The 2,687-nt window shown below is 47.3% G+C and overlaps 1 protein-coding gene across 1 annotated transcript; it reads left to right on the top strand.

The window, feature by feature from the left end:
* The first annotated feature begins 846 nt into the window (after positions 1–846).
* On the top strand, positions 847–2,245 carry LOC139194380 (NADP-dependent malic enzyme 4, chloroplastic-like). The gene has a single exon (XM_070818787.1). It carries the CDS (start codon positions 874–876, stop codon positions 1,771–1,773), a length of 900 nt encoding a protein of 299 aa, XP_070674888.1. The 5' UTR covers positions 847–873; the 3' UTR covers positions 1,774–2,245.
* Positions 2,246–2,687: the final 442 nt, after the last annotated feature.

Raw genomic sequence — 2,687 nt, 5'->3', positions numbered from 1 at the left:
GAACCAAACGCTCCTGGTCTGCACGAGCATAAAAGGCAACACCAACGCTCCTGGTCTGCACGAGCATAAAAGGCGACACCAACGCTCATTGCCTGCACGAGCTAAAACTGCAACACGGCACCAAATGCTCCTTGTCTGCACGAGTTGAAACTGCAAATGGCACCAAAAGAAAATACCAAGAAAAAAAAATGTATTTTGAACTACGTTACGACTTGATCTCTTCTTTGGAGGGGTACGTAGGCAGCTCGAATGTTCAATTTTTCGAGTTCAGTCACATCAAAATTAAAAATAAAAAAAGAATAAAAAAAAGAATAAATGTTTTATTAAAGAATGTCAATTTTATTACAAATTTATTCTGTTAAGAAAAATTTGCAATTTTCTTTGTACAGTTTCTTCGAAAAAAAAAAAAAAAAAAAAAAAGATACAATTTCTTCAAAAGAAAAAAGGAAAAAAGGAAATATATATATGTGTGTGTGTGTAGGCCCAGCAGTAACAAAAGGCACCAGCCCAGGCTCGGTTCTCTCTCGGTCCGTACACCCCTCAAGCCCAACATCGTCGAGCTCCACGTGGTGCGTGGCGAATGGGTAGGCAGGGCTGTCATCGGAGTTCCAGTGAAGCTCGGTGCCGTTGCCGGAGCATGGAGGAGCCATCCGGCGCCACTGAGCGAGTCGAGTCCGTTAGAAGACATCACAGGTCCCATTTTGAGGCGGTGCTACACTTCTAGACCTCCGTACCTCACCACTTGCCACCCGCGCTCTCTCTCTCCTTTTTGGTTTCACAAATTTCAGGTATAAGAGAGAGAGACAGAGAGAAAGAGTCAAGCAAGGAGAGCTCATCGATCCTAAAGACTCTCCCCTTCACAAATCCGTCGCCATGATGTCCTTGAATAGAAGCTGTTTTCTGGGGAAACCGGGCATTGCTGGGTCTTCAAGCCCATTCTCTCAGAGCCAGAAGAGGCGGTCAACGTCGCTAAAAGTGGTGGCTGTGGTCCCAAAAGTCCGGACAAGCGACCGAAACGGTAGCGTTGTGATGGAGAACCCATTGCAGGACGTGAAGGCCGAATCCGAGGTGTTTGAGCTGAAATCTACCGTCCATGGTGGGGTACAAGACGTGTACGGTGAGGATACTGCCACCGAGGACCAACTTGTCACGCCCTGGAGTGTCTCGGTTGCTAGTGGATATACATTGATACGATCTCCACACCACAACAAAGGTCTTGCTTTCACAGAGAAAGAGAGAGATGCCCACTACTTGCGTGGTCTTCTTCCCCCAATTGTTATTTCTCAAGAACTTCAGGTTAAGAAAATGATCAACAGTATCCGTCAGTATCAAGTTCCACTGCAGAAGTATATCGCTATGATTGATCTTCAGGGGAGAAATGAAAAGCTATTCTACAAGCTTCTTATTGAACATGTTGAGGAATTACTTCCGGTTGTCTATACTCCTACTGTCGGTGAAACTTGCCAGAAATATGGAAGCATCTTTACGCAACCACAGGGTCTTTTCATAAGTTTGAAAGAAAAGGGCAAGATTCTTGAAGTATTAAGGAACTGGCCTGAGAAGAATATTCAAGTCATTGTTGTCACTGATGGAGAGCGGATCCTAGGGCTTGGGGATCTTGGCTGTCATGGAATGGGTATTCCTGTGGGTAAACTTGCTCTATACACGGCACTTGGAGGAGTTCGTCCTTCTGCTTGCTTGCCTGTAACCATTGATGTTGGTACAAACAATGAGAAGCTGTTGAATGATGAGTTCTACATAGGGCTGAGATAAAAGAGGGCTACTGGGCAGGAATATGCCGAACTCCTACAAGAGTTCATGACTGCAGTCAAGCAGAATTACGGGGAGAAAGTTCTCGTTCAGTTTGAAGACTTTGCAAACCACAATGCTTTTGAACTGCTTGCAAAGTATGCCCCAACTCATCTTGTTTTTTAATGACGACGTCCACCAAAACGGCACCGTCTCAGACACCCCAGCAGAGCAATGCCAAGCCTGGTCTAAGGAAGCCCGTGTTCACCAAGGTCGAGTTGCTCAAGCCGGAGACCAGCGACCACACGCTCGTCGCCAAGGTCCTGGGCTCGAACCCTGTGCTGCAGAAGGGCCGATCGGTGTCACAGCACCTTCGCCAGACTCGAATCTCTGAGTGCTTAATTGGGGACGAGACTGGGACCATTCTCTTCACTGCCAGGAATGATCAAGTTGACTTGATGAAGCCTGGTGCAACTGTAATTCTCCGCAATGCAAGGATTGATCGATGAGGCTAGCAGTTGATAAATGGGGACGTATTGAGGTCACTGAACCTGCAAACTTTGTAGTCAAAGAGGACTCGACATCCGGAACTCCTCGCAGAAGCTGACGTGCCGCCTCATCGCCTCCTCCGTGCTGATCTTCCTCGACGACCTCGAGTTCTCGTCCTTGATCGCCTCAGCGCAGAGCCCACAAATCCACCGGTCCTGGTGCCTCTCCTTCACCGGGCCATGAGCATGCGCTTCTCACGTGACTGCGACGCCTGCGACGGTGACGGACAGTGCGAGTTCTGCTTCGTCGAGTTTCATCCTCCATGCTGCCTCGACTTCGTCCATCCCTGCAAATTCCCCATCCCGTCATCAGAATTTATACAAAAAAAATATAATTAAAAAAAAAAGAAAAAAAAGGTGGTGGAGCAAAACAAAGTGGTGCTGTCACCA

The sequence above is a fragment of the Malus domestica genome, chromosome 03, assembly GCF_042453785.1.
Source record: "Malus domestica chromosome 03, GDT2T_hap1".
Lineage (NCBI taxonomy): Eukaryota > Viridiplantae > Streptophyta > Magnoliopsida > Rosales > Rosaceae > Malus > Malus domestica.
The sequence above is the reverse complement of the archived record's forward strand: the minus strand, read 5'-3'. Positions and strand labels throughout refer to the sequence as shown.